Source organism: Prionailurus viverrinus, chromosome B1 (assembly GCF_022837055.1).
Source record: "Prionailurus viverrinus isolate Anna chromosome B1, UM_Priviv_1.0, whole genome shotgun sequence".
NCBI classification, from domain to species: domain Eukaryota; kingdom Metazoa; phylum Chordata; class Mammalia; order Carnivora; family Felidae; genus Prionailurus; species Prionailurus viverrinus.
This window is the reverse complement of record NC_062564.1, coordinates 142231010-142258509: the sequence shown is the minus strand read 5'-3', so window position 1 is coordinate 142258509 and position 27500 is coordinate 142231010. Positions and strand designations below refer to the sequence as shown.

General features: G+C 42.7%; 1 protein-coding gene across 2 annotated transcripts in view; it reads left to right on the top strand.

Annotated features, from left to right (window-relative positions):
• Positions 1-27500, top strand: part of FRAS1 (Fraser extracellular matrix complex subunit 1) — a 426783-nt gene that overhangs the window by 335712 nt on the left and 63571 nt on the right. Inside the window, exons 39-51 of one of the 2 annotated variants that reach the window (XM_047855347.1) lie at positions 493-641; positions 1053-1215; positions 2790-2925; positions 6475-6665; positions 7657-7810; positions 9018-9281; positions 11490-11678; positions 13110-13229; positions 13506-13682; positions 22172-22296; positions 22575-22715; positions 24577-24804; positions 26811-26924. In XM_047855347.1, coding sequence (XP_047711303.1) covers positions 493-641; positions 1053-1215; positions 2790-2925; positions 6475-6665; positions 7657-7810; positions 9018-9281; positions 11490-11678; positions 13110-13229; positions 13506-13682; positions 22172-22296; positions 22575-22715; positions 24577-24804; positions 26811-26924 — 2151 coding nt within the window. Of the gene's footprint in view, positions 1-492; positions 642-1052; positions 1216-2789; positions 2926-6474; positions 6666-7656; positions 7811-9017; positions 9282-11489; positions 11679-13109; positions 13230-13502; positions 13683-22171; positions 22297-22574; positions 22716-24576; positions 24805-26810; positions 26925-27500 lie in introns of both variants that reach the window. The other variant, XM_047855346.1, reaches the window with a different exon arrangement.

Here is a 27500-nt window from a genome sequence, read left to right as displayed (position 1 = left end):
TATTCTATATATATAATATATAATAGATATATAATAGATGTATAAATTCTATATTATAATAGAATTTTAACTCTGACTAAAAAGCAAACTGTCCTTTGAAACTCTTAAAAGAAGCCTACAACCATGTTTATAGAGAGATGACTTTCTATCTCTGACCATGTTTTGTTCTTCACTAGATGCTTGTAATAGCAATGAAACCCCATGTGGCCCTTATAATTACAATAGGGCATCTCTTTGTTTTATGCCACATACCTAAAGTGCATTTCCCCATTATTATCATAAGCTAGTCTTGAAAGAAGACATTATCAAAGAGGCATTTTACGAGGAATAGATACTAGGATTTTCAAGCACTTCAAAGTGGTGTTGCTTTATCACAAAGGGAAAGAGACTTTTCCAATTGGCAGAGAAGGAAGCACATGTGATTTTTAACTACTGGAAGTATTTATTCATATAAATGTGTGTTCACGTCTTGCCTCATATTTGCCTGATTAGGATGATTCTTCCCCTGACCCAGAGATCTGGATTCAGTTAAGTTCTCTGCCCATGTATGGTGCCCTCTTAAGAATGTCAGGACCTGAAGTGGAAGAGCTCTCGGAGGTTTCCAATTTCACGATGGAAGACATCAACAACAAGAAAATTAGGTATATAACCACTTTGTATTACTTGACAGAATTTTTAAAAATTGTATTAAAACATTTAAGCAACTAACCCATAGCTCCCTTGAAAGATTATATTGCTTCATTTTTTTTAATGTTTATTTATTTTTGAGAGAAAGAGAGAGAGAGAGAGAGAGAGAGAGGGAGGGGGAGGGACAGAGAGAGAGGGAGACACAGAATCTGAAGCAAGGTCCGGGCTCTGAGCTGTCAGCACAGAGCCTGACGAGGGGCTCAAACTCATGGACTAAGAGATAATGACCTGAGCTGAAGTTGGGCGCTTAACCAACTGAGCCACCCAGGCACCCCTATATTGTTCCAGTTTTAAATAAAGATGCAATCATCTTACCTGGCTTGTCATGTAGCTCATTCATTTGATTCTTGTCCTTACCTCTGTAGGTATTCAGCTGTGTATGAGACTGATGGTAATCTGGTTACTGATAGCTTCCATTTCTCTGTCTCTGATATGGACCACAACCATCTAGACAATCAGATGTTTACCATCACTATCACTCCTGTTGAGAATCCACCTCCAGTCATTGCTTTCGCTGACCTTATCACGGTAAACAATTCTCAGATCAATGAACAATGAGTGTTATAGAGAACTGGAATCTGTGCTGATGTAAATACAGGATTTCTACCTGAACTGGCTGCCAAGTTCTTCCCCCAAAGTATCTAGCCAATGCTGTCAAGATATGCAGTTTTTAATCATGAGTTTTTTCAAAAAGTATGAAAAAATTATATGCAGAAGGTCAAATAATTATGTTTGTATTATTTAGTCAAAAATATTTATGTGCTAGGCATAAATGCTAGACATGTGTAATATTTTGTATATTATGCTAGATGTGTGAAGTAGTGGGAGTGAAATTATAAAGGTAATATATCTTTTGGGAGTTAAGCATCTAATGTCTGTAAGAACTAAAATATGGGGATATGGACAATGTCCCCAAGTCACTTCTTAGGTCAATATTAATCACTGTAAATATTATTTACAGTTCCTTGGGTGTGTGTGGGGGGGGGGGGGGATGGAGGCCATATGACATATCCCAATCATGAGGTCGCCCAGACCTGAGTTCAAGTGCTGGTTCTATTACTTACTAGCTGAGTGACCCCGGTCTAATTAATTACATATTTCTTAGCTTCCATTTCCTCATCTTTAAAATATAACTACTCCTGTTATATAGAGGATTGCTCTGATGGTTAACAGAATAGCATATAAAAGCCCCCAGTACATAACAACACATGGTAGGGATTCCATAAGAGTTAATTCAGTTTCCTTGGCCTGCTCTGTGTACATACCATAATGCCAAAAATGCAGGAATTTTTCTGGTTTTGTCAAGCAAATGATACTCATAAAACTGAGTTGTTTTTAAATGGCTTTGATATTCCATACCTTGGGGAACCCATGTGGACCTTCTCCATTCCCAGTGTCAGGGTGACCTTCTACTTTGTATCTTATAGATCTCCCTACATGAGGCCAAGAATTATTCAAAGTGAAATGGCTCAGTCATGTCCAGGAGGCCAGCAAAAAACACCAGGGACAGGTTGCAGAGTTAGCATACAAAACAGGGCCCTAAAAGAAAAAGTTAGTTCAAGCAGCTGCTTTTACTTATACTGATTTATTTGCCTCTTTAACATTAAGATCAGCCCTTGCTCTCAGGTATGGTGAGGCCTTTCTTCCTGCACACCTACCAACATATCCTGTAAGGGGAGAAGTGGGACTTTTATCCTGGGTGGGAGCACCTGTGGGACAGTCGCCCTCACAGTATCTGAGGGAGAACAGGATGGATCATTCTCTAGCTGCGGGCTTTTGAATGTTGATAGGGAAGAAAGGCAGCCATCCTGCTGTGCCGAGGTGGGTGATTGGAATGGGCTAGAGCTGCTTTATAACCAGATCCATCACTGAAGGAAGCACAACTTTGAAGGGAGACACAGAAGTCATAGTGTCTGAGTGTAGCTTTGAGAGGCCTGGCTCCAGCATCATGCACATTCTTCATCTCGTCTGTAGAGATTCTGCCTCCTCAAAGAAGTGGAATTGGTGCTGGAAGGTCACCCCAGGCAGCACTTTTCAATTCAGTTCTTTTTACTGCAGTTCTGTGCAACCGCCCAAGGACTATACAATATTTTCTTTCTTAGGTGGACGAGGGAGGGAGAGCCCCACTCTCATTTCACCATTTCTTTGCTGCCGACGATCAGGACAACCTCCAGGGAGACGCCATCATTAAACTAAGTGCTCTGCCCAAATATGGCTGCATTGAGAACACAGGAACAGGTACCAGCAGTAGTTTTGCTGTAGAATTGTTCTGGACCTAGAAAGAAGGGACAGTGGAAGGAGGTAACTGACTTTAGCTAAACCTGGAGGTGAAGGACTAACAGAGGAATGGATCCATTTCAAGGAAATGGGAAGAAGGAAGCTTTCATTCACTCAGAAATTTACTGAGCACTTTCTGTGTGCCAGGCACTTTTTAAGTATTAGGGGTATATCAGTAAACAAAACAGATAGAAACCCCTACCTTCATGTTGCCTTAGATCCTGGTAGGGGGAGACAGATACGAAGCCTCACCAATGAGAAGATTGTGTAAGATACTAGGAGGTAAGTCAGGCTATGACAAAAAAATAGAGCAGGGTAGATCTGTAGTGTGTGCAACGGGGATGGAGAGACACTCAGAACTGAGTGTCAAGGAAATTCCTGTCTTTTCATTGTGAGGTGGCTGCCGTTTAGTTGAACCGTAGTTTATGTCCCAGCTCCTTTTAAAGATATGACATGAATTGAAATGCATGCTTGTCTATCTGTGACCCTCTCCTCAACATCCCTCCCCCTCCACCATCTGCCCTGGACCCACCGCCCTTGATGGTTATCAGAAGGAAGGAGAGGCAAGCAGGCGTGTGCTGTCCACAGGCCCTCTGAGACCCAGGTGACTGGCAGTTGAGACAGCTCCTGGCAGGTTACTGTGTTTCTGCCTCTGCAATGAGATTCCTGAATGCCAGCGCTTGGCTCTAATTGGTGTGCAGCTAGCAGCTCCCATGGAGAGGCCTTTCACTGAAGGTGTCTGTGGCCAGCATGTTGCCTGGGATCTGAGCCTGGTTACCAGAAATCCCTTTAGCAGTGGCCGTGTTTTCCTGTAGAAAATCTCAGGTCCTTTCCCCATCTTGCCTTTCATTGTATGTATGTAGTTTGTTTATCCCTCAATTTGATTTATCTCAACAAATGTATGTGCTAGATACAAAGGATGTAAAGATGAGTCATAGCCCCTGCCTTGAGAGGAAGACAGATATGAAGACTGATGAATCACAATAAATAAAATGCTGGGACAGGGAGAGGGGCAAACTCTGAGAAGGTACATAGGGCAAAACGATTAATTTTGCCTGAGATGGCAGAAAAGGCTGAGGAAGTGACATGTGCACTAGAACCTGAAGGGTTCGTGGGAGTCTCACTGTGGGCAGAGGGAAGAGCATGGGCAAAGGTGGGAAATCATGAAACAGTAGTTGCCCCTTTGCACTTCTCTTCTCTCCGGGTGGTTTCTTATTAAGCCTTCCTAACAGTTTTACGTTAACCTGGAATGCATGCAGAGGAGTATGTCACTGATCTAGAAGTTAAATTTCTGGCAAGCCTCAGCTCTCTAAAAAGTGATTCTCAAACCTTACTGTGTATAAGACTCACCTGGAGGGCTCGTGAAAACAGTTTCCCGAGCAGCAAGCTCAGAGTTCCTTTTTGCAGAGGCTGGTGAGGCCCTTGCATTTGCATTTCTCCCCAGCTCATAGGTGATGCCACTGCTGTTGACCCAGGAAGATGCCTGGAGAATCACTGCTCTACATTAGTATGAGCCTGGAAGTAAGGAAAAGATGGTGGGGGGTGGGGAGTGAGAGGTACAAATAATTATCCCAAGACAATTTAAGGACTCCAGCCTTTGCTCCATGGGTGTTCAGAACTGAGCCTGTTTTGTATATATGAAACTAGCTCCCTAGATTCAGAATCCAACAGATCAGCCTAATGCCTTTTTAAAAATATTAGAAGCAATTTTAACTTCTTACCGGCAAGACGGGAAGAAACAATAATTATATTGTTAGGTATAAAATCCTACAGCATGGGCTCTACATTCATTTAGTACCAACACAAACAGAACAGTACCCACCTTCGTTGCCTCTAGGGCACACAAGACTGTGTTCCAGCACAAGGCAGTAATAGATGCTGATAATGATAGCCTGCATGCATTGAGAACTGTTTAATTTGTGCATAGTATATTCTGCTTAAGAAGGCAAGGAAGCAAAATGAGAATGATTTTACATGAAAAAACAGAAGATGCAATTAAAAAAATTTTTTTTTAAAGTAAGCTCCATGCCCAACATGGAACTCAAACCCACGATGATATCAAGAGTGAGATGTTGTACCAACTGAGCCAGCCAAGTGCCCCTAGAAGGTGCAGTTTTAAAACTTGGAAGGATTGGTGCTTAAAGCTTCACTGACAGATTCACTTGTTGAACAGCATGTTTTCCAATGACAGAAAAGAAGTCATTACTCTATTTGAGTATATATTTAGGCATCATTTAGTTTGCTTAGGCTCTTTGACCCAAATAAAGAAGCCTTTATTTTATTTGTAGTGATCAATGTAAATGGAAAATAAAAATTTGAAGGAATTACATACAGCACTTCCTTCTGGAAACACTGAACTGTATGTACTAGGGATTATCAGGTCACTGGTCACTTAGACTCTCCTATGTTATGCTTCTGATGTCAAGAAGAATTAAACTGATGGGTAAAAATCTAAGAAAATTCATGTCATTGAAGAAGAAACAAATGTCCTGAGCTCTTCAAACAAATTACAAATAAAACATTTTCATTCTTGGTCTTTCTGTTGGGAGGTTAACAAAAAAAAAAAAAATGATACTATCTATAATTCAGGAAGTCAGTGGCCTTTTGATTTATGACCTGATCTTTGCAAAGGGCCATGGAAGAGAGAAAAAGAAAGCCTTGTTGTTTTGAGATCTTCTATATACACTTTTCTTTGTTGATATGTATCCAGGGAATGTTTGAAGACACAGGGATTTCTTTTCTTTTTCTCCTCTCTTTAGAAGAAAATGTGGTAACAGTTTAAAATCAACCAATTAGAGAGACTCACACCAAAAAAGAGACAAGCCATCTGTCATGTAGACAGTGCTTACTCTCCCTCTTGCCCTTTTCCAGTGTTTGGTTGGGGTTGGTATGAAAAGAAGAGTTAACCAGAACCTGCTCTATCTCTGGAGCTCTGAATGATACTTGAGAATCTCAGTCGCTGAATGGCACCTAAGCTCTGAATGGTCCCTGAGCATCACAGTAGCCCTGGTGTACCATCCCAGGGTCTAAGCTCTGGCCCAAGGGGAGGTTTCTTAGATAAAAAGGTATACAGTTAGCCTTTTTTTATATAGAGAAGGAGGCTTCCTCTTGCAGGATGTGCTAGGCATAGTGGTTTTGAAATTGACTAAGGCTTAAGGTAGAACCTTTGCTATTGTATCGTTACTTGCCCCAGGATTTACTTTATCACAGATTTCTAACAAAACAACCTGATTCTTGCTATATAAAATAATAACATTCTGAGTGCTTTCATGCATATTATCTCATTTGATTCCCTGTGGAAACAGCAGGGCAAATATAACCATGTATAGATGAGGAATAGGGATCAAACCCCAAGTCTTATATTGCTAGTCTTGTGCCCTTTCCATTCTCCATTTTTATCCTCTAATGAACTTTCATCTTTTGTTGATAATAGTGTCATGTTTTCTAGTTCAGCCTAGTAATCAGGAATTGAGGGATCAAGGTAAAAGTTCTCTCTTGATGTTGATGCAGGTGATCGTTTTGGCCCTGGAACCACCAGTGACCTGGAGGCATCATTCCCTATTCAAGATGTCCTGGAAAACTACATTTACTACTTTCAAAGTGTTCATGAAAGCATTGAGCCAACCCATGACATTTTTAGTTTTTATGTAAGTGATGGAAACAGTCGTTCAGAGATCCACAGCATCAATATCACCATTGAGGTAAAGACTTTGAAGTTGGAAAAGTTGGGCCTTTGATGACAATATCCCATGATTAGATAGCTCTATATGAACTGAAAAGCAAAAAAGATTCCATTTGACCTTCAGTTTTAGAGGTCAATTTAAAAATATAACCCTGACCTTTAGGAAACTTGTAGAATTAAGGCTGGCATTTGGGGATGGTCTGACTTGGAAATCTGAATTTTCACTTCAGGGTAAAATGTATTCATTCTGTGTAAGAGCAGTTTGTGAGGGTCATACAAGAGAAACCCTGGCAATCTCATATTTAGACAAAAACTAACATATGCCTATTTTTCCCTGAAATTATTATATGTAGTTCTAGATACATATTTGCCTTTTCTTATATTTTAATGCATTTATTCGTTAAATTGTAACATCAAAGAAATGTGTCCTTTGATGCTGTATTTATTCTCGTTTGAGCAATTACATAGCTTGCTCTACCAGCCCGGGGAGAGAGAAAGATAAAAGATAAAACTCAGCATGGAATACCCTCTGCCTTGGGAAAATATCCTCAATACCCTACCCTTCAGGAATCGTAAAGCGGGGCTGGCACAGGGTCAGGGAGACTCTGAGAGACTCACACTTTTAAATATGATGGCCTCCTACAGTACTGTGGTATTTTGGGGGCTTTCCAAGACAGTTCTGATTTCAAAGAATGTGTTATTTTGTCCCCCAAATATGCTTGCACTTCTCCAAACACATGTCCATGAAAAACATGATCATTGTACCTGTGGAAAACATCCAAGGCGATTTCTGTAGAACGTCAGTTTCTTTTCAAGGAGACATTTGGCTTGTGTGGTTTGCTGTCTTTCCCAACTAACCATTTTGATGGGGAATTAAAGATTGTGACACATGACATGCTATTTCAATAGTGAAAGTTGGTGTGAACATGTTACTTTCTCTGAATAAGATACATTTTCTTTCTTCTTAAACCAATATCTGTGTGAGACCTGATATTTTATACTTTAATCAGAGGAAGAACGATGAGCCTCCCAGGATGACCTTGCGGCCCCTTGGTGTGCAGCTCAGCTCGGGAGTGGTGATAAGCAATTCTTCTTTGAGCCTGCAAGATCTGGACACTCCGGATAATGAGCTGGTTTTCATATTGACAAAAAAGCCTGACCACGGTAGGACACAACTCTATGGCGAGCTTCTTAATTGAGATGCCCAACAGGTTGTTAGAATAAACATGTAGATTTCTGTTGGTTATTCCTCCACCTCACCTGTACGTAGTCCATTCTTTGCATCAAAGTATAATCAGATTCACAGCTAGCCAATATTCTTGGGGTCACAGTTGACACCAGTTGCTCTAAAAGCCTGAATCCTAGGTAATTGGTGTATCTGAAATTCAATTTCAGCTCTTTTCCTGCTTGCCTGTATAACCTCAGGCAAAATGGGTTTAGAGTCCTCTTGTCAGAGTAGGGCTTCATTGCTTGTTAATACTGGGCCATCTCATGCAAGGAACAGCATGGCCACCTTGATATTAATTGCACAAGGTATGCACTTCAGGTTAGAGGTGTGCTAGATGTCTTTATGAGCTTGGTCCTTTTGCAAAGAAAGCACTTTTCCTGATTAAACCAGAGGTAAAAACCACCATGGGAATCTTTTACCTCCTTGTTTTCTAAGTGCCATCCCTCTGGCACTAGCTAAAGCTCTGGAACTTTCATCTCCCACGTGGTATCCTAGTGTATCATAACACTCTTGGTCTTTTAAAGATGCAGTTGTTGCTGTTGATGGAAGGTTAATAGAAGAGTCTGTTGGTCATTGCATTTTATCGTCCCTTCCTTCACTTTCACTTTCTTTAATGAAGCACTTTAACTGTCCCATTGTGATACACATGACCCTTGAAGACAGGAAAAGATGCCTCCACCCAAAGATGCTTGTGTCTTTCTGAATCTAAATGGAATTGAAAACACAGTCCCTTCTCCCATCCCAGATGCCCCAGAAGGAAAGCAGCAAGTGACGAGTGCTATTTTCACTTTGTAGAAGGGAAAAATAAGGTTTAAATAGTGGCGTGAGTTTGAATTCATGGAGGGAGACTTGACTTCTAAGCCACTGTATTACCACATCCATTGTGTCTCCTTAAGAGATTTTTAAACAGGAAAAGGAGGATTTTATCATATTTATTTGTAGATGAGGCCACAGGGCAGGACCCTGTGCTTAAATATTTAGAAAATTCTGAGTTGTTGGTCATTTACGTGCGTGTGACACCAAGAGCCTCTGAGGTGCTTGACATCTTACCCAGGCTCATACTAGTTGACAAAGCCAAGCCAAGTTTTGGCGCCATATGTATTCTACCACTTTTTCTTTGTTTTTCTTTACTTTTTTCCTCAGGTCGTCTGCTCTGGAGGCAAACTGCTTCTGAGCCTCTGAAGAACGGGAGGGTTTTAGCTCAGGGCTCCTCCTTCACCTACCAGGACATCCTGGCTGGACTGGTCGGGTACATGCCTGGTGGTCCCGGTGTGGCAGTGGATGAGTTCCGGTTCTCCCTCACGGATGGCCTCCACACGGACACAGGGAGGATGGAGATATACATAGAGCTGCCTACAAGCAGCGCCCCCCACTTGGCTGTAAACCGAGTCCTTCAACTCTCAGCAGGTACCACAGGAATGGAAGAGAGTGGCTGTGGTCCCTCTGTCCTTATTTCTTCCTTGTCAGTGTGCACGTTTGTTCTGTGGGAGGATAGTGACGTAGGCATTCAGAACTCAGGGAGACTGGAGGTGGGGAGAACTATTCTTTTAAGGACACTAAGAGTTATGATTGACTAATGTAGATCTCTTAAATTCTTTGGACCAGATACCTTTGTCTTTGAATTCAAGAAAAGATTAAGAAGAACTTATAGTACTTCCAAGACCCTCAGAAACCTTAATTTATCCAGCTACTCATAGGACCAGGTTTCTTAGAACAGGGCCACTGCCCAACCAATCCCACAGAAAAAAACAAAACAGCAATAACAACAAAAAAACTCAAGCAGAATTCTCAAGATACTCATTTAAAAAAAAAAAATAAGTGGGTGGGGAGGCATGGGGGGCAATTGGGGAAATTATCATATACCAAAAGAGATTATGAAAATAATTGAGAATCATTAGATATAGTATCCTAGGGTCTAACTTCACAATTTTGCCTACACATAAGCTGCACTGAAGGACCTGGGACATGTGTCAGTCTCAAAGTCAGTTGCAGTAGGGGGTTGCTGAGTTAGAGAGTGGGCCTTTTGCCCACAAAACATCTGCATCACCCTGGGGTCCTGGTTTTTTTTTTTTTCCTACTTCTCATATATGTATATAATGTCTATTTAATTTTGAGAGAATGCAAGATGGGGAGGGGCAGAGAGACAGGGCAGAGCATCCGAAGCGGGCTCTGCACTGACAGTGAAGAGCCCAGTGTGGGTCTTGAACTCATGAACCGCCAGATTATGACCTGAGCCTCAGTTGGGCTCTCAACCAACTGAGCCACCCAGGTGCCCCACATGTATTTTGTAGTGAAAACTATATGGCATAATGGTATTTGAAACTCTGGAGATTCCCAAAAGTCCCAATTATTAGGTCTGAGATTTAACTTTACCCTATTTATAAGCTAGTGAGTTAGCCTGTTACCGTTTCGTGAGTGCTGATAGAACACTTGAGGCTCCTCGGTCAGAGACAAAGTGCTTTGTTACTCACAGCATAACCGGAAGCATTGCCATCGGTAAGTCTGCACTCTGCACTTGTCTCCCTCTGCACTCCAAGTCTGGTGGAGGTGACGCAGAAGGCCCAGATGGGTGCCTTCACATGCAATGGATGCATTATAGAAGAGGAGCATGGAGCCTGGCATCCCCCCACCCCACCTTGTAGTGACAGTAAGAAAGCCTGATCTTTGTCCCAGAGGAGGATGCCACTTCATCCCTCAGGGCCACTTGCTAGAATGGCCTGAGGAAAGAATGGTTAGGCCTTGCACTGTTGGCATTACCCAGCGAGAACACACAGGATGCTCAGGGCCCAGCCAGACACCAGGATGTGTTACGCAAGAATGACTAAGATCTGCATACCAGAATTTACTGTTTTTAATGTGAGAAAATGGCTGGAAAGGAAAGCAAGGGGCAAGTGCCTTGCCTCCATCCCCAACACCTGCACGGCCTTACAAGGCCCAGCACTCGGGTCTCCCTATTTGTAATCCTTGTAAACATGGATTTTAACTATTTGGTCTCAGATGGCAACAAGATATATTTGTAAGCTTATGTGAAGCTGTCTCTTATGATTTGGTGATCCTGAAGACAATAAATACGTTAGGACACCTGGGTGGCTAGTCGGCTAAGCATCAGACTCTTGATTTTGGCTCAGATCATGATCTCACAGTTCATGAGTTTGAGCCCTGCATCGGGCTCCATACTGATAGTGCAGCGCCTGCTTGGGATTCTCTCTCTTTCTCTCTCTGTGTGCCCCTCCACTGCTCACTCTCTGTCTCTCTCTCTCAAAATAAATCCAAAGCACTAAAAAAAAAAAAAAAATAAGACAGCAAGTAAGTTAGGTCCAAACAGGTTTCATCATAGATCTGAGAGTTACAACATAGATTGAGGGAGGGGTAACTGATAGGTCACAGGAGTAGAGAGAGCATAGAGAGAGTGATGATTAACAAACTGGAGGTGGGGACTGTTTCACTTAGGGAAATTAAAATGTATGCATCTGGAGACGAAGAAGGGCAAGCAAGCACCTGGTACATAAACCAAGGCAATATGTGATAATTTAGTCTCTAGCCTCCCCAAATCACTTGACATACTATTCAAAGGCAATGATGGGCAGTGACCTAACCTCTCCCATTCTCTCCCAGGGTCTGTGGCACGCATCACAGAACAGCACTTGAGAGTGACAGATACTGACTCAGATGACCGTCAGGTGATGTACATCATGAAGGAAGATCCTGGGGCAGGGCGCCTGCAGATGGTAAAGCATGACAACCGAGAGCAAATCTCCATTAAAGGCCCCATCCGGAGTTTCACCCAGGCTGACATTACCCAAGGTCAGCTACCTCACTTCTGCCGGTACAGACTTCTACAGAGCCACCCACAGTAGTAAAATGGGAGTTCAATGCCTGGTAGCTTATGGCAGCACACTGCACTCTTTGTTTTGAATAAGAGCTGAGTTATAGTTCCATTTATGCTTTCTTGTCTCCTCAATTTTTTGTTTAAAAAAAAAAACTATCCTTCTTGGCTAAAATGTATTCATGCTTTGACATAGCATTGATGAAATTTGGGGCGATTATGGAGGGAAAAACAATCACTTTGACTTGCTATGATGCTCAAAAGTGTGCGTGAGAGGGAGAAAGGAAAAAGAAGTGAATTGGGATGGATTAAGGTGAAAATTATGCCTGCCTTAGGTGAACAATTTATATCTCTTTTTTAGCTCCCCAAAGAGCACAAGTTAATGAACTAAGCAAAATGGAAGGGCATAAATCGGAGCTGCCTGGGGGAGATTACATAGCTCATCCCTCCTCCAGGAAATGCTGATGTAATGTAAAAGCATAAGTGTTAAATGCTACGTAGTTACTGTACAATTCTTCCAGGGGTAAAAGAAAAAAAAAAAAGTTATGTAATGGGGGAAAAAAGTAACCCAAATCCAAAGTCATGTGATGATGTGCAATTCCATTTAGAGGTGGAAATATGTCCTCAGGAGAGGAAATAACGGTCTTGTCCATGCATTAACACTCAAAATGGGTAGCAGCTAAATTCTCACTGGACCTGTCTGTACTTTGCCAAAGGGGGTGGAATAGACAAAGGGATAGTAATATCTTAGTTATCCTTGCCTCAGTGTCTCCTTTTTAAAAATGAGACCAGGCACCTCTCCCCAGATGTTTGGTTCTATTTACATTGCTAGGTACTTAGCAGTGAGACTGTCCCTGAACAAAAATGTAAGATGTTGAGTTTATCCCTTTTGATCCTTTTGACTTCGATGTAGAGTTTATCTGTTAACTCTTTGGTTGGTTATATCCAGTGTTGTTTCAAAAATGACTTAAAGCTGCACTGGGAAATGGGATTGATGAGCTCTGGGAGGAATACGGGCTGTGGCTCCGTGTCCCTTGCCCTGTGACATGGGTGTATAACCAATGATGTGGGTGCTGTTGCTGCACATATTCCTTGTGGGCAATTTTGTTAATCTGGTTACTCATGAGACTTCCTTAGAATCTTTCACAAAAGCTAAGCCTCAACCATAAAGCAGTCCTACTTGGGATGATTTTATTATGAGAGTGTTTTTTATTACGAGGAAGTCAATAGTGGGAGGGGAAAGGGAGGAACTGAAAACTTTAGATTAAAATGTCTACAGCAATATCAAAGTGAGGAAGGTGTTAATTGATTCGTTGGTGTGAATACCAATCAGATTCCCACCTCATGCTTCAGAAATAAGGGCAGAAAGCACTAATAGCAAATCTTTATTTTCTTGTCCTTTTTTACAGGCCAGGTAGAATACAGTCATGGGAAAGGAGAATCTGGTGGGAGCTTTGCTTTTAAATTTGATGTGGTCGATGGAGAAGGCAACACATTGATCGGCCAGTTATTTTCCATCAGTGTTTTGGGTAAGGGGGCATTGGGTTTCTAAAAATATTCCAGCAGTTCTGGGGTTATATAGTCTACACTGTGCTTACCTTGAGGCTGGAGACTTTCCTTTACCCAGCCCACATGGGAATCTGGAATACTGTCCCCTCTGTTGTGTGAAGCTGATCCTTGGTGCACTCCCTGAGGGACAGGCCTAAGGATTATTCTGATTTTACTCCTGGGCACTAGGCCCAGAATTGAAGAAAGGAAGCTGAAAGGATCCTCTTTCAAATTACTACTTCTGATATTTTCAGAAGACAACTCCCCACCAGTCGTCACCACCAACAAAGGGCTGGTCTTGGATGAGAACTCGGTGAAGAAGATCACCACTCTGCAGCTCTCTGCCATGGACCAGGAGAGTAAGCCTGCAGAATTGGTCTATAGAATCACTAGAAAACCTGAACTGGGCCATCTAGAGCATGCAGCGTCACCCGGTAAGCCTATCGCCTCTTGCTTCATCAAACCAAAAGTTGGGATTTAGTAAGCGTTGGGGGTAAGCCATGTATGCCTAGAATCTGCCGTTGTTAGTATTTACGTTTTGCATTACTAATTTTGACCATTATATACTGCCTTGCATTACATTTGGCATGCAATAGATACTCAATAATTTCTTGCTGAAACCTGAATGAACGATTGCAATTTTATGTAAGCAATCTTGTCTCCATAACTAGATTGTCAATTCCTTGAGGGCAAACACTGCACCCTGTTCTTCTAAAGTCTGAGCACCCGGCACAGTGTGATGCACTGTGCTTAATCCAGGAAATGTAATTCAGGAAAGGAACGCCTGGATGGCTCAGTCAGTTAAGCGTCTGACTCTGGCTGAGGTCGCGAACTCGCGGTTCATGACTTTGAGCCCCATCTCAGGGTCTGTGCTGACAGGTTGGAGTCTGGAGCCTGCTTCAAATTCTGTGTCTCCCTCTCTTTCTGCCCCTCCCCTGCTTATGCTCTGTCCTTCTCTCTCTCTCACTCAAATATAAATAAACATTAAAAAAAAATTTTAAGGTAATTCAGGAAATAGCAAGTGAGCATGTGTATAGAGCAAGATTCTAGTTTAGCTGCTGCTGAGGAGAGAAAAATAGATATAGGAGATCCCAGCCTCACTCTCTAAGAAAACAGTACAGGACATTGCATCCTCACCCTCCAGTGTGCTCTATTGGATGAGATAAGAAACCTCTGCATATAACCATGTATTATAAGAGAAGAATATGGCAGGTATTTTAAGAGTTGTATAAACCTGGTGTCATAGAAGCTCAAAAATGGGAGAGGCTAAGGGCACCTGGGTGGCTCAGTCAGTTAAGCATCTGACTCTTGATTTTGGCTCAGGTTATGGTCTCACGATTCATGAATTCAAGCCCCACATCAGGCTCTGCACTGACAGTGTGGATCCTGCTTGGGATTCTCTCTCTTTCCCTCTCTCTTTGCCATTCCCCTATTCAGTCTGTCTCAAAAATGAGTAAATAAATGTTTAAAAAAATGGGAGAGGCTACATTGGGCAGGAAGTTGCACAGAGATGGCATTTAAAAGAGCCCTTAGAAGGTAGACTTTGGGCAAACAGAAATTGTGTTATTTTCAGAGATGGGAATGGCATGGGGGTACATTCCAAAAATGATGAGTGGCCCAGTTTAGCTAAAGCATATACTCTGAAAACAGGAGTAGATGCGGCTCTTGGGCAGAGTGAGATTTTATGCAGGGTCCTCAAAGCTGGGATAAGTAATCCCTATTAAATTCAATAGGCGATGGAGAGTTACTACAGAATTCTGAGCAGGTTAGGAAAGCGAAATTCATCTAATGTCTAACAGATGAGTGAAAGAAAGAAAAAGGAGGCAGTGATAGTGGGTTGGAAGTTTCACATTTGGGCTCAATAGTCGGTAGTGAGGTTTCACCCAGACGGGCAGCGGTGGGTATAGGAAGGTGGGAATGATGTAAGCGATAATACCTGGCACCCAGTAAATATTCAATAGACAGTAGTTGGTGGAAGGAAGGGAGGGAGGGAGAGAGGGAAGGAAGAAGGAATTTCAGAGTGGAAACCTATAGACATTGGCTGAATGGATGTGAGGCACTGAAGATGCTTGCTGAACAATGTAAAGGCAGAGGTGTCTTTCTTTCGTACATCATAGAGGCAGTGATCATTTGCAGGAGATTTAGAGCTTCACTGGTTTCCTTTGGATTTTAAGTTACAGAGCCTTCATTCTTTCAACCAGGGGAATGACAAAACAGAGGATGTACTCACTGTGATTCTACTCACTCTCTAATACAGGAAGTCAGAGCATAAGCAAACAAGCAAGCAAATGCATCCTATAACAATGGTTATGAGTATTAGAAGGAGAAATAAGAATGTTCCAGGGTGCAGGGAGAAAGGGGGGTAAGGGAAGAAGGACTCCCTAACATAAGATGACTCTTGAGAAGAGGTCTGAGGAGAGTGAGGGAGCCAGCCATGCTGATGTTATAAGGAAAAGGCTTTCAAGACAGAGGGGTCAGTGAATGTAAACATCTTGAGTTGGGATCAGCGTGGCACATCCAGTTCCAAAGGCAGCAAGACCAGTGTGGCTGGGGCAGGGTGAATGAGAGGAAGAATGAGAGGGAGACCCATGGTGAGAGATGGAGGGTAGTGTGTCAGAGGATGGGAGGGGAAGGCACACCGTGGTGATGGGGATGGTGGAGGGGAAAGTGTTGAGTCTTTGGTGGGAGGGCATAGGGGAAGATGGGGAGATTGGCAAAAATACCTAATGCAGGGGTGCCTGGGTGGTTCAGTCAGTTAAGTGTCCGACTTCAGCTCAAGTCATGATCTCACAGTTCATGGGTTTGAGCCCCGCATCAGGCTCTGTGCTGACAGCTCAGAGCCTGGAGCCTGCTTTTGGATTCTGTGTCTCCCTTTCTCTACCTCTCGCCTGCTCATTCATTCTCTCTCTCTCTCTCTCTCTCTCTCTCTCTCTCTTTCTCTCTTTCTCTCTCTCAAAAATAAATAAACATTAAAAAAAAAAATCCCTAATGCAAATGGAAGCAAATGGCCTACCCTTTTGTCCCAAAGTTCCTGGGGGAAGAATGCACATCAGCACTCCTAAGACCTTGGCTGCAGAAGATATTTGATAACTAATTCATGAGCTAATTGCTTCTGCCAGAATTCTGTCAGGTTGCTGATTGTATCTCTCCAAAGATGAAAGGGCAGACTCTTGGCTGTTGTGTTAGGCAGCTGCATCCACACTGTACAGAGCTTGAAAAGCACTGAGCCTCATGCAAGGCACTGTGAGCTGCTTTCCTGATGGTAAATCCCAGCCCCCGCTCTTCTCTGACCCTGGGCTGTATCAAGAGTTCAGTGTGAGGCTGCTTCAGTGACTCCTTTTCTGGTTTTACAGTCTCAGCCTTCCCTGGGCTTAAATTCTGGTTGCCAAGACCAATCCAGTGCTGCTTAGAGAAAGGCTCTTAATGATCATACTTCTCCCTTGGGAAAGTACCCTCCGCAAAAGGAGGGAGGGCTCCCTTTCCCCAGGACACTTCCTTCACCTCCCTTTTCCACCAGGCTTGGCTTCCTAACCCACTTGACTCACACTCCCGCCAGTTTTTCTCCATCCACCTGTTTCTAGAAACTGTCAGTGGACCAGATATGAGGATCCAGCCCCCTCCCCTTTACCCTTAGGGTCCCCTCCCCATTGCTAATGGAACAGAGCTTCCCTGCCCCTTCTCACATCTCCAACCCCATTCTGAGTCATTTCTGTAGCATTTAGACAGAATTCTCACATTCCCTGTCTGCCCTAAGAGAGAATATTTTTATGAATTTGATACTTTAGATGTAAAAGGTGTCCCTTCAGAGGAAATGCATGTTGATATCTTACATTCCTCTCTTAAGGCAGCTGGCTCAGTTTCGAGAAAAGCCTCTGCACCTTGCCTTTTTGCCTCAGTAGGCGCGAATGGATCTACCAGGAGCTGGGGTGGGCTGGCCTGTGCTTTGCGAGAAGCAAGCTCCTAGGCCAGTGTCTTGTGGTGCAGGCACTGAGCTATTTTGGGACTGATGCCTCTCGGAATTATCAATTTCCATCAGTGCCTGCAGATATCCTTTCACTGGTTAACTATGAAGTGGACTTACTCTCATACTGTCTGTCTTGGTCAGTGAGTTGTTCTTTTTGGATAGACAGGACAGGTGTGGAGATCCTATTTTTGTCCCCTGAGATCTAGGGAGCCACATGCCTGTACAGACTGTGTAGAAGACAGACATGGGCCTGCCCGTGTGTGCCCTTTGCAAGGTTGAGGGGCCATCCCCTCATGTCAGGGACCCTAAAGATCCTCGTTTTCCTGTGAAATCAAAGTAAGGAGTTATTAGGATAGAAGCTAAGTCTCTGGAACAGAAAGACTCTAAATTGCAGTGCCTTCCACAAGAAATTCATTTTCTCTCACAGAAAAATCTGGAGGCAGGTAGTCCAGATGGCCTAAAGTGGCTCCATGTTCCTCAATATGAGGCTTCCATCTCTGTCTAAGGTGACCACTGTAATTGTTGCCATTCCCCAGCCAGCAGTAAGAGGCAAAGGCCAGGGGAGCCCACATCCATTTCTATTTTAGGAATATTACCGAAAGAACACACATCAATTTTGATCACATGCCAGTGGCCAGACAGTAGTCAGACAAAGCTGTGAGATGGCTGGGAAATGTAGACCCTAACTGGGCATCCAATTGCTTAGCCAACAGGGAGGATTTGTACTTTTCAAGTCAGGGAGGAGTACAGCAGTCTCCAGCATAGCACTGGTTCTCACCTTCACCAAACACTGACTGAGTAGCTGCTGCAGGAGGAAATTTGTTTTGGAGGTGGGAGACGTGTAAACAAACCTGTGCAAATGCGTTTCAGTAGCTGTGACAGCAACATTACGGGACAGTGAGAGCCAACGCACAGCGAGTTCCACCTAAGAGAGGTGTGGTAGTGAGTCAAGAAAGACTTCCCAGAGATGATGCTTTAGCAAAGGTATTCAGTGGTTTCCGCTTTCTCTCACCCTCTCTCAGTATCCTGACACCAACCAAAATAGGATGCACCCATGGCTTTAGTTTGGGTTCTCCCCGAGAGCAGAGGTATGTTAGTGCACTTAAGACTGCCGTCACAAAGTACCACAGACTGGGCGACTTAACAAAGTCTCACGATCTGGAGCTGGAGGTCTGAGATCATGCTGTCAGCAGGGTTGATTCCCTCCAAGGTCTGTGAGGGAGAATCTGGCCCAGTCCTCTCTCCTCAGCTTATAGAGATGGCCGTCTTTGTGCTCCCAGGGCATGCTCCTTGTATGGGTATGTCTGTGACAAACTTTCCCCTCTTATAAGCACATTAATCAGATTGGATTAGGGCCACTCTAATGATGGTATTGTAACTACTTCCATCTGCAATGATCCTATTTACAAGAAAGGTCACATTGTGAGGTACTGAGGGTTAGGACTTAATATGAATTGGGGGGCGAGCGGTGGTAAGGAAAGGGATACAATTCATTCCGTGACCGGAGGCTCTGAAGAAAATCTGAAGTAGAGAAGCTGAGAGTCCCCCGCAGCCTGAGTCTGAGGTAGGACACAGGCAGTGTCACAGAGCTATCCACAGCTCTGCAGAAAGCAGGAAGGCTGAGGCAAAGGGAAGGCAATTTCTTCAAAGATACTTTATTCCCACGCTGCTCCCCTGACCTGGACTGAACTTTCTCTAATGTGCTGGCCCTCCAGGGGAATTGGAAAAACTGACAGGGTTAATGTGGGTCTCTGTAATACTGCCAGATACATAGTTTAGCCAGCGGGTTGGTAGCTGAAAACACCTTCGATGGGATTAAATGCCTTCAAGATATTTCAAACAGTAACTACCTGCTGTGACAGCCAGTAGGGACAATATGTTATTGGAAACACCATCTTGATGGGGAGTAGCTTAGGTCTTCCAATGCCCAATTAACAAAGGCCGGAATTTTTTCTTACATGTATAAAGATTGAAAATCTGTGCTCAGTAGGACCTCTTAGATAGGAATTAGAGTGGATGAACTGAATTCATTCACCAACCATGTTTTGAGTACCTGTTGTGTGCCAGGCACTATTGTAGGTGCCCAATAGTGAAGAAACAACAAAAATCCTCGTCCTCTTGAAGCTTATGTTCTAGATGCAGCGCGTTACCCTCTGGCACTAGGTTAGGGATATCGGACAAGACAAATGTTATAGCCAAGAAAGTATTCTAGAAAAAATGAATCAATTAAAAATATTACAATGGTGATATTACAGAGGTAGATTCCCGAGTGGCTTTTGTGATTTTTCACTATTTTTCTGTGTTTTTCACATTCTCTCTAATAGGCTCGTATTACTTTTATATTGGAAAAAAAATTAAAGGATAAGGGTAAAATTCAAAAGGCTCCTCACCTAGCCTGAAAAGGTTAGGTGAGTTGTACAAAAAGTACTCCTAGCGAGCATAAACTTTAAAGTTGGCAACCTTGAGCTCCAGCCCCAGCACTGCCCTCCTATTAGCTGTGTGACCTTGGATAGATCACATTGCTTTTCTAATTTTATTCGTGTCATAATCTAGAAAAATGGACGTAATATGCCAACCTTGACCTCCCAGAATTGTTACAAGATACAACTCAATATATATAAGCAAGTGTGAAACAGTGTTCTACACATGGAGTAGGTGCTCAGTGTTTGCTAGGTCGACTTGGGAAAGGCTCATTAAGATCAAGCCTAAAGCTGTCATATACTGCTAGTGGAAATATAAAATTACCACTTAGTTTGGCAGTCTCCTAAAAAGTTAAGCATGCACCTAACATTCCCACCATTCCACTCTTAGAGATTTACCCAAGAAGAATAAAAACTTAAGCCCATACCAAGACTTGTGCACAAATGATCATAACAGCTTTATTTGCAATAGCACAAAACTAGAAATAACCTAAATGTCCATCAACAGGTCAATGGAGAAACAAACTGTAATAAATCCATACAATAGAATACCAGTCATCAATAAAAAAGAACAAACTATTAGTACATGCTGCAATATGGATGAATCTCAAAACAATGATGCCCAGTGAAAAAAAGCAGGCATAAAATAATACATAGCTTATGATTCTAATTATGAAAAAATTAGAGAAAACCCAACTAATCTACAGTTACAGAAAACAATTGATTTGTTTCTTTGGGATAGGGTAAGGCATGAGAACGGGAAGAACGGAGGGATTATGCAATGTCAGTTGAGAAACTTTTGGGGTGATGGAAATGTTCACTATTTTGATTGAGATGATAGTTTCATGGATGTGCCCAAGCATACTTTAAATATGTGTAATTTATTATATGTCAATTTCCTCTCAGTAAGAAATGTTAAAAAAGGGAAAGATCAATTCCAAACCTTTCTTTCGAAGAAGAAGGAAAAAATCTATCACCTTTCTTCATCACTCTTAGACTATAAAAGACTCATATAAAGGGAACAGTGAATTAGGTGACCAGTTGATTGCGAGAATCCATACAAGAATTTCCCCATGAGCTGTGAGGATGGATTCACAGCAGGGAAAAAGATTTAAATTTCTCAGTGCAGCCAGTCTGAAGTTATTAAATTTTTAAAGAATGGTATGGATTTCTGTCCAGAGCCACAAGACAAAGCGATAAGACAGGAGGCTATATTTTTTGCCTGTCAAGAGCTGATGTAGCAAGCACAAGAAATATAAAATTCCTCATCAGAAAAATAATGCCCTAGTATCCAGGAGACTGTTGTATCTAGGTAACAAATTTCAAATGATAAAGAGAGTTGTAAATGTATAAACCATGTGGGTTGATTTTTTTTTTAAAGATAAAGCAGTGATATTGATGCCACAGTTACATGTAAAACAGTCAAAGTAGAATCTCTTTGGGTTTTTTTGCTAAAACGACAAACTGGTTTCCCCAGGATTAACAATGACAAATAACAAATTCCAGGAAACAGCAAATGAATTTCAGGACCAAACCAAAAGACCAGATTCAATGGATTAATACCCCATCACCCAGAAACAGAAAGAGGGAATTTGTGCTGAGGGACTAAAACTACATTTGATATGGGTTCGTTTCAGTCTTGGCTGACACCAGAGGATGAACCATGGAAGCCCAAAGCCCTAAGATAGGACCAAGAAGTCTGGGCTGTTTTGATAAAATATTGTCAGACATTTAAAAACATAAGATGTTATTCATTTGTGGGATATGGGTGTTATCTAAAATCACTTTAGGTTTTTTTGTTTTGTTCTGAGTTTTAAAATGACGGAAAAAAAATGTAACGTGTTTTCTCTATATCACGTTCTTAAAGGATACTGGCTTTTTAGGTCATTTTAGAGTTGAGACGGAAATATTGCTCAAACCCCAAAGTCATACAGTATGTTTTGTAACTGCCAGCCTGGCTAAAGTGGTATGTGAGAAGCTAGAATCGTACACCGGAGAGTTGAAAGGGACCTTGAAGAATATCCAATGAAATCTTGGATGCCAGGCTCACTAATCACAGAAAAAAGGCTATGTGTAGCCAAGCCCTGTGACTCCAGTGTTCAAAAGCTAAGTCATGACACAATATTAAAAATTAGGGCAGGTTTTCAGAAAGGACTCTGAGGCTATAGGGGAATATAAAACATAAGAGAGAGGAGTTTGGAGACTAAGGCAATGGCTCTACCTTTCACAGATTTGACCTGCATACATGAACCCCTAGAGAAAGGAGAGGAACAATTATTGAGCACCTGCTGTTGGCTTGGCACATAGTAGAAACTAAATAATTAAGTTAACAGGTGCTCCCACAGAACGTGTGCTGTTGTATATATATATACACACACACACAAACAACTCTAACACAGCGTCTCAGAGAGAAGCATATAAATGCTATGAGAGAAATACAAAGGACTCTGTGTGATGAGAGTATGGCATTTCTCTAGTATTAGAAGTATGGCTAGCATTTTGACATCCTTTCTCTGGTTCTCTCTTCCCCTTTTGCTAGGTATCCAGATTAATTCCTTTACTCAAGCTGACTTGACTTCACGAAACATTCAATATATCCACTCCAGTAAGACTGAGAAACATTCAGATGCCTTCAGCTTCACACTCTCAGATGGAGTCAGCGAGGTAGGCAAGGCACTCTATTCCCTCAGTGAATGGGTACTGATTCTGCACAGTCTTCCTTGATGCAAAGCAACTATGCAAGCCTCACCTTCCCCTACTCTCACCCAAGGCAAGTGGCGGCTTCTGACAGCCCTGGGGCTCTCGCCAAAGGGAAATCACCCTGGATTCCAAATCAGTCAGTCATGCTGGGAATGGGTGAAAGGAAAAGTAGAAAAAGCACCTACCTTCTCCATGGGTGGGTGCTGAGGACAGTTGTCCCACCTGCACTTTCTGCCATCTAGGTGACGCAGACTTTCCATATCACCATACGCCCTGTGGATGATTCACTTCCTGTTGTACAGAACTCGGGGATGCGCGTACAGGAGGGTGTGAGGAAGACCATCACAGAGTTTGAGCTCAAGGCAGTGGATGCCGACACAGAGGTAAGAGCACTCCACTTGGTTCTCTGGTTGAATGAGAGGCTGATCTGTTGCTTTGTGACTATGCATCCTGAGAGTAGGGCAGAAGGGTAAGGTTCATGCAGGCATCCTTGAAGGGTTAAAACCTAGAAGATACTGTGGCCTTCTGGAAAATAGAAACTAATAATATTTGAGATCAAATTGGTTTTAAACACTTTCTCGAATCCAAAATAACATTCTCTCTCTCCCCTGATTACATGTAATAATCCTTTAACATGCTGATTTTTTAAATCATGATTCATAGAAAATTAGATTGATGGCATTTTACCCATTTTTTTTTTATTTTTTCTCATTAGAGTGAACAAGTGTTTTGGATACCTATTCATTTTTCCTATCATTTTACCTGCTTCATTCAGACTTCTCTGAATGACAACTGATTATTAAAATTTGAGCATCCTTACAGAACTAGACTTTATTCAGTAAAACAGAGCACATAGAGACTAAACTCTAAATCTCATGATGCTTTCAAGTTAAAGTATCTAACATTCTGGCATGATTCAGCTCTCCCATAGAAGAGTACCATAGCATTTGTTCATTAGTTCTGTGTGTCTTTCCCTGTGCCAGTCCTCAATCGTTCATTTATTCTCAAAAACATTGATTACCTAGTAAGTGCCAGGCTTTGCTCTAGATGCTAAATAGAGGGCTGTGAACAAAACAAAGTTCCAGGCTTAGGGAGTTTCAGCGTTAGGTTAAGGGAACAGACAAGAAAGAACGTATAAACATCATGTCAGATAGGATAGGTGCTATGAATAAAAATGAAGCAAGACAAAGGAGATCAAGATTGAAGGGTGTGTTATCTTAGACAGAGTGGCCAGGGGAGTCTTCTCTGAGGAGCTGATATTTGAGCAGAGATATCATGAAGTGGAAGAACAAGGCATGCAGTTGTCCGAAAGAGTCACTCTCTGGGAAGAAGAACCAGAAGTGCAAAGGGCCTGCAGTCAAGGTGCTTGGAACCTTTGAGTTACAACAAAGAAGCCAAGAAGCCAGAACCCAGTAAGCAAGCAGGAGAAAAGAGGAATGGGGTCAGAGAGGAAGCCCGGCACTAGGCCACAGAGGGCCTCATTGGCCCAAGTCAGGCCTTTGCATTTATTCTAAGTTGGTGGGAAATCATTGGAAAGTCTTGCACAGAGTTTTCTACATCTTTCTTTTTTCTTCTATGTGACACCCTAGAAGCCACAACTAGACAGGGGAAATTAGCTTATGTTCTGTCGCATATGGGATTCTGTACATGGAAGTTTTGGGAAAGTGGAGAAAAGGTTAGGAAGGAAATGAATGGTTTTAAAAGTCTAGTTCCTATCATCCTGGCAGAGGTTAAAAATTCAGGCTTTTGAGGTGCCTGGGTGGCTCAGTTGGTTAAGCGGACAACTTCGGCTCAGATCATGATTTCACAGTCTGTGGGTTCGAGCCCTGCATTAGGCTCCATGCTGACAGCTCAGAGCCTGGAGCTGCTTTGGATTCTGTGTCTCCCTCTCTCTCTGCCCCTCCCCTGCTTGCTTGCTCACTCACTCTCTCTCTCTCTCTCTCAAAAATGAATAAACATTAAAAAAATTTTTTTAAGAAATTCAGGTTTTCCCCTTTGACCCTTAAAAGACAAATCTAAAAGTCTTCTTCTGACACCAGAAGGCGCCAGAACATAAGTTCAATTGTAGTAACCGATATAGTTTCTCTCCTTAGTTTTATTTTTGGCACCTGTAAGGCAAATGCAATCCTTATTTTATAAACATCTTTAGGTGTGGGTATCCTTGACCACCTGCTGGCCATCACTCACAAATCTGGTTTCTGCTACAAACTTCTTTTCTCCCCTGGCTTTGTATGCCCTCAACAGGCCGAGTCTGTCACGTTCACCATTGTGCAGCCTCCACGCCACGGCACCATCGAGCGGACCACCAATGGGCAGCATTTCTGGCACACCTCCACCTTCACCATGGAAGACATCTACCAGAACCGGGTCAGCTACAGCCATGATGGCAGCAACTCCCTCAGAGACCACTTCACCTTCACTGTGGCTGATGGGACAAACCCCTTCTTTATCATTGAGGAAGGAGGAGAAGAGGTAAGGGGCAAAGACAGTGGGGAGGGAGACACAGCAAAGTGTGCCCAAGTTTGTCCAGAGGCAGAACGTGGCATTTTTAGGCCAAGAATAGCAATGTTCTTATTGTCACTAATTGGCCTTGGGCAAATCACTTAACTTCTGTAAGCTTCAGCTTTTTACCTGTGAAATGGGTACAATTTCAGTTAGTCTAAGGCTCAAAGGAGGTAATCCACAGAAAGTGTATAATATTGTTGGCAAATAGCATGCACAAGAAAGGGTGATAGTTATTGTTATTATGACTGTCATTATTTCCCTTTTCCTTTTTCCCACCCATTGACTCCTTTCATCCGGTTTTTCAATAATCTCATATGATTCTAGATTGTCTTTTTCTTTTCTGTGCCTCCTCAGTCAGCCAGAGTTTCTCAATCTCCTAAAGAATAACCTGGTTAAGAGTGTGGCTTTTAATCAGTGTCCAAAAGACACTGATTAAAATTCTAGCTCTCTCACTTACTAGCTGAAATGTCTTTGTAAGTCATTTACCCTCCCTAAGCCTCAGCTTCCCTGTCCTTAAAATGGGGATGATATCTGCCTTTATGATATATGTAAAGCACTTAACGCAGTGCCTTACACAGGAAGCATAGGAAACATTCAATAAACTGTGGCTATAGTATCATCATCATTGTCATCATTTTAGGACCAGCTCGTGGAACAGGTTAACAGTGTTTTTCTCTTAAGGTCCTAAAGTTGTCAAACTTTTTCTCTAAGAGAATTTCTCCATTCTCCACTACCTTCCCTTCCTTTATTCCTCAGCCAGATTTCCAGCAGTATCATAACCCCTGGGAATAATTGCAACTCTGATAGAAGGTGGGCCCGAGGACACGGCTGCATGTCAGGCATCTGTGTCTGACTCCGCAGAAGCAGTTCTACTGAGCAGCATGATCACACCTGACTGTATTTCAGGATAACAAAAGGGTCAACTTCTCAGTCCTGCGGAGTCCTTTCCTACTCTGATGATGCATGGGCATGATTCCTTTCCTGGAAGAAGGATCCCCCTGCATCCCTTAGAGACAGCCTGTGTGAAGGTCATTCTCAGCTGGCCCAGGTGCCAGTGAGACGCCTCTTGGGATTGCCTGCCATTTCAGTGTCTGCACTGCATCACCGTCTGGCAGATCATCACTTTTATTTTCTCTCTTCTAAACCGTAGCTGCTCCCCAACTTAATTTGACTTTGAGAAGAGAAAAAGATTTCAGGATGAATCAGCAAGAGGCTACCTCTCTGATAAACACAAAAGGTCATAGTAGTCTCCAGAGGGACTGTATTATTTTTGAAATGGAAATTATTTAGGACGGTTGCAGAAGATTGAAGAGCCAGTGGCTTGCTGCCCTGTGTGCTGGTGTGCCTTATTTTCTAAGGAACAGTGAGGTTCTGAGAGCAGACCACGTATGTGCAGTGTGTGTGTGTGGACATATATCTGTGTGACAGTGAAATTATAGACCAGTTTCTTTTCACTATTCCCACAAATGCTTTTATTCTTGATTTCCTCAGCCCCTTTCCCCCTATGGACAGTTCTCCCTCAAAAAAAAAAGGAAAGAAAGGAAGAGAATATCGTCCCATGAAATGTCTTTTCACATCTGGCAGAATCACACCTGGGGACTTTGACATTAACCTGTTAATGATGAGTTTAGTCCACCTCTCATGAAAATGTTAACAAGAGTCATCGAAAGGAAAATAGTGCAATACTGAATACAGCTAAGGAATGCATGGGTGTGGGAAAGTCAACTTCCTTAGCAGGTGGAATTGCAGGAAAGTGCCACTTTCCTTGCTTTCCTTGTCATATTGTCCCCACTTTCTCAGTCATCATTCTTCTCTGTGCCTCATGCCAAGGGGGGCAAGCAGTAGGAAACTGGCTCAGTCACCCATGCTAAAGTGCCATCAGATTTCAGGGGTTGCAACTCTGTAGGTCCCAGACCTGACATATTTCAAATGTCTGTGAATCATGACTTTTTTTCTTTTGGCTTCCCCCACAGGTTGTGACAGCAGCACCTCAGCAGTTCCAAGTAGACATCCTCCCAGTAGATGATGGCACCCCTAGAATTGTTACCAACCTGGGGCTCCAGTGGCTGGAGTACATGGATGGCAAGGTAAGGCCTTTCCATCTGCCACATTCACATGAACCAACTTGGGCTATGTCCTTATTCAGGGCAACTTGGGGACAGAAGTCCAGTTCCACTCACGTTTATCCCTCCCTAAGGCAGCTGATTTTTCTAAGATTGGCAAGCTCCTTGAGTTTCATTAAGATTGTATATAGTCTGGGGTGCCTGGGTGGCTCAGTCGGTTAAGCGGCCAACTTCGGCTCAGGTCATGATCTCGCGGTCCGTGAGTTCGAGCCCCGCGTCGGGCTCTGGGCTGACAGCTCAGAGCCTGGAGCCTGTTTCAGATTCTGTGTCTCCCTCTCTCTGACCCTCCCCCGTTCATGCTCTGTCTCTCTCTGTCTCAAAAATAAATAAACGTTAAAAAAAAAAAATCAAAAAAAAAAAAGGATTGTATATAGTCTAAGATGTTCTTACAAAGTGACTCCCCAAAATACAGAAGCTCGAACAAGATAGACATTTATTTTCTTTTTTTTCTCACATAAAGAGTGGAAGTAAGTAGGCAGTCTAGGGTTCTACGTGACCATTCAGAGATGCTGATTCCTTCTGTCTTATTGTTCTGCATCG